This window comes from Bidens hawaiensis, unplaced genomic scaffold (assembly GCF_021521415.1).
Source record: "Bidens hawaiensis isolate Kalapana, Puna unplaced genomic scaffold, B.hawaiensis_p1.1 tig00053055_1, whole genome shotgun sequence".
Taxonomy (NCBI): Eukaryota; Viridiplantae; Streptophyta; class Magnoliopsida; order Asterales; family Asteraceae; genus Bidens; species Bidens hawaiensis.
In genome coordinates, this window is record NW_027506239.1 from 35,105 (window position 1) to 38,991 (window position 3,887).

Genomic DNA, 3,887 nt, shown 5'->3' on the forward strand with positions numbered 1-3,887 from the left:
ATAACAAAATTTTTATAATTTAATAAATAATTTCTGTTACTGATTAGCTACCAAATTATGATTCTGAAATCAATTTGATATAAAGATATTGTTAGAAATAATTATTAAATAACATTTTTATTAATTGTAACGTTTAGTTTATTATTTAAAAAAAGTGGAATTTCCCACCAGTGTTTTATAATACTTATGAACATTAGACATATTTTTGTATTTAGTTTATAATATAGTCAACTGATAAGTTATGTAATGCATATGAAACATATGATGGTATAGATAAGATAAAATGTAATATAGTAGGATAAATTCAAGAGCTTATGTTGTTTTAGATTAATATGAACATATGTTGTTTTCAAAGTCAGACCTACAACAACTAAACATTAATTTAATAAAGTTAAATAAAAACTTAAATATGATCACTCAACCAACATTCAAAAACAATCGTTCAACGTAAACAAAAGAGAAAAACCAAACATAAAATATCCAAAAATCTCAAAAATGCTTAACATAAGTGTAAACCGACATAAATGAAAATCTTCACTTAGATTACTTCTCCACTTTGGGAGTTAAAAAGGCTGCTCCTTCGCCTGACTGACTGGTGGTTCCCATCTCTTCGATATTCTTAGACTTCAACTTAGTGGCCGACATGCTAGCATCATCGTTAACTTCAAAAACTTCAACCAGTTTTCTCTTCAGTTTATCATCAGAAGACGTTGACGTTCCTTTTGTATCAGTTGCCAAATCCAGAGTCTCAACATTTGAACTTGGAGTTTGATTATCTCCAAATTCAGAAAGCTGTTATTAAAAAAGCATTATTAATACACAATCATGTTACACATCTTTCAGTTAAATATATTTATAAGTTTGAACGAATATATTAAAAAAAATATCCATACCTTAACAGAAACAGAACCGGATGACTGGAATTCAGAAAGAGATGCTCCCAACGTTAAAGAATTAGAATCTGATTGTTGATAAGACAAAAATGGAATATCAACATATGTCAGTAGAAATAATTATGAAATATAATAAAATAAAAAAATATTTCAAATTATGTTATTACCAAACGAACATCAAGCCCTTTGTGTAACTCTGTGATAATATTGGTTTCATCAGTCAGCTTGCTTATACCATAGTCCTCGACATTGTTCCTGAAGTTAAAATCAGCCACATCTACCTTAAAAGCGAATCTCTTTTCTAAGATAGAATCCAATTCAGCAGGGAATCCACCATTTTCCACCTTATCTGTAATAAAATTAGACGACAAAGAACAAATATAATATCTTAAATCTGTTAAACTTACCATATCTTATATGGATGGCTGTTACAATTAAAAAAGTATTTTACTTGTAAACAAACCTCATTTTGAGAATCAATCAATTCTTTAGCTGTTTTCTTAGTTAACATTGTAGCATCTCTATCAAAAAGAGTCAACGACACAACTCCAGTGGAATCCTGCACCCTTATTTTGATCTTGAACCTATAAAAGTGTATAAATAGGTAAATTGAAAGAAAAAGATATAATTTTACAATGCACTAATTAGACATTTGAATTTGAATTGAATAAATACCTAGGTGTAGGGATAACACCTAAAACATTGCATCTTACTGTCTTGCATTCATACTCCTTTCTATCTTCACCATTATTTTCCATGAGCTTACGGCTACAAATATTACACCCAATGTAATACCATTCCGTATCTAGGTAGATTGCCTTAATTGTACCAAGGATAATGATACTTTTAGGCTACATTATAGTACATGTCGACTTAATAAATATACAATTAATTTTGAAAGATAATTAGGATAAAATAAAGATTGTAATAATTAACTTACCGATATAATGGTACAAATATCACCGATGCTAAAAAAATCTGTTGCTCTCAAAAACTCATCATCAACAGACGACAACATCTTCACCGGAATCGGTTTACGAACAGAAACATCATTGGCATTTAGCAGATCCACCAAACTACAAAATTAAATATTTAATGAATTTAGGAATAAGTAATATAATAATAAATTTACAAACTTAATACATAAATGAAAAGAATATTGGTTTAATAATATACCTGTTTTTGTATTCTTCAATCTCAAATAAATAGTCGTTTATAAAGAAACGGCTAACATTAGATCCAAAAGAATTCGACACATAAACTTTCTCTAAAAAAAGGAAAATTATAATACGGCACATTAGTTTAAGTTAGTGACATGTTAAAACATGCGAAAGCTAAAAACAGTAGACATAATTACCTTTACTATCAGAACCTGTGTAATACTTAACCCTACCAAACTGAAGTATAACTATCGCATGGCCTTCATCAAAATGTCAATAACATATTTGGAGAGTTCAGAAACATAATGATCCCATAGTGTGAGATACACACAGTTTCCACTGAAATTACAGAAGCGTTACAAACAGTCATAAGTATAAAGTTTATTAACCTAAATATGTAATCAAATGTTAGGTGTAATAGTAATACCGTAAATCACATATCTCCATTGTACGCTTGTTTTTGTCCTTCACGTTTGAAGCATTGCTCTTGAACACATGAACCACGTGACCAATAATATCTAACACAAAGAAAAATAAATAAATAATTTATTAACAGATTTAATGGAAATCTAAGACTAAAATTATAAATCTATTTATTTGGATGTCAAAAATTTATTTTATACCAACTGTCGATTTCAAAGAAATATCTTTATTGATTAGTGATTCAAAAGAAATCATCTTAAAACCAAACAGACGTCCATCAAACTCCTGACATGAATTCACATGCGTGCTTGGTCCCAACACCAATTTGTTGGGACAGTCAATCACACGGTAGTTCAATCCATTTAAACCAACGCTCGGATTAACTATAGTCAGAGTTGAGCTTTCCTTGAGAAATCTTTTGAATCTAAAGATATCCTGTTTGTAAACTGTTGCCTGGATTCGATTCTCCTGTCATTAAATCAAAAAAAATATATGAGAATTAAGATATTTAAGTAAAACATTATATTAAATACGTACATTTTCATCCATGAGCACCATCTCGATCAGAAAATCCTCATTCACATTTTTGTTGTCTTTTATGCTCCACATTCTTAAAACTCTAACCTTCAGAGTTGATGGTGATGTTTTTAGAACATCAATCTCATTAAGCATGGTAAATTTTTGATCTTCCTCTAACCTATGAATAAAATAAAAATATAAAAGAATAGAAGAAATTATTTGAAACATAAACAAAATGAATAAAAAGGGATGAGCTTATTTGTTGGAGAATTTTTAGTTATGAACACTATGCTAATGGCTTATGTGATTACCTAGATATTTATATAGCAGAATATATAAACTATAAATTATGGTAAACGTATTATCTTTAGAAAGTTTCTAAATAAAAAATGAAACGAATTTTAGCGGTTTATTGTAGGTATACTTATTCCAAAAATAAAAGATATATTATATTTATAAATTTTAAGATTATTTGATGGTTAACAGAAAAAGTCAATGAAATCATATATTCTTTACTTAATTATTAATTATTGATATTATTGTCAATTTGAAAAAAAATTGTTTGTTTTTAAAAAATCACAATTATTATTTCAAAACTTTCTAAATTTATAATCTTAACAAAATTAAATTGAGATTTCACAATGAAACGTGTTTTTTGAAAATATTCCTTAATAGTTTCCTTAATTAAGGATTATTTTATGGTAAACGGAAAAAGTGAAGGGAATCATAAATTAGTTAGTTAATTATGTTATTATTGGTTCTTTGAAAAAATATTCTTTATTTCAAAAAATCACAATTATTATTTAAAAACTTAATAAACTAATAGTCTGAACAAAATTAAAATATCACATTTACTATTACTAATTTCAATATTTATGGTTCTAATTATTTT

The 3,887-nt window shown here is 27.5% G+C and overlaps 1 protein-coding gene across 1 annotated transcript; it reads right to left on the bottom strand.

Moving 5' to 3' along the window:
• Positions 1-543: 543 nt before the first annotated feature.
• On the bottom strand, positions 544-2,191 carry LOC143617195 (uncharacterized). Its single transcript, XM_077089828.1, has 7 exons — positions 2,070-2,191; positions 1,834-1,969; positions 1,569-1,744; positions 1,357-1,477; positions 1,066-1,237; positions 894-961; positions 544-792 (listed from the first exon to the last, which is right to left on the bottom strand). The coding sequence occupies exons 1-7, from the start codon at positions 2,189-2,191 to the stop codon at positions 544-546; spliced, it is 1,044 nt and encodes a 347-aa protein (XP_076945943.1).
• Positions 2,192-3,887: the final 1,696 nt, after the last annotated feature.

What these genes read in the sequence shown, in the direction of transcription:
- LOC143617195 (XM_077089828.1), bottom strand. Translation starts at nt 2,191, where the DNA reads ATGTGCCGTATTATAATTTTCCTTTTTTTAGAGAAAGTTTATGTGTCG. An exon ending in GGTGTTATCCCTACACCTAG is followed by an intron (nt 1,478 to 1,568) that starts GTATTTATTCAA and finishes ACACTTTTATAG; the next exon opens with GTTCAAGATCAAAATAAGGG. An exon ending in CCGGTTCTGTTTCTGTTAAG is followed by an intron (nt 793 to 893) that starts GTATGGATATTT and finishes TTTTAATAACAG; the next exon opens with CTTTCTGAATTTGGAGATAA.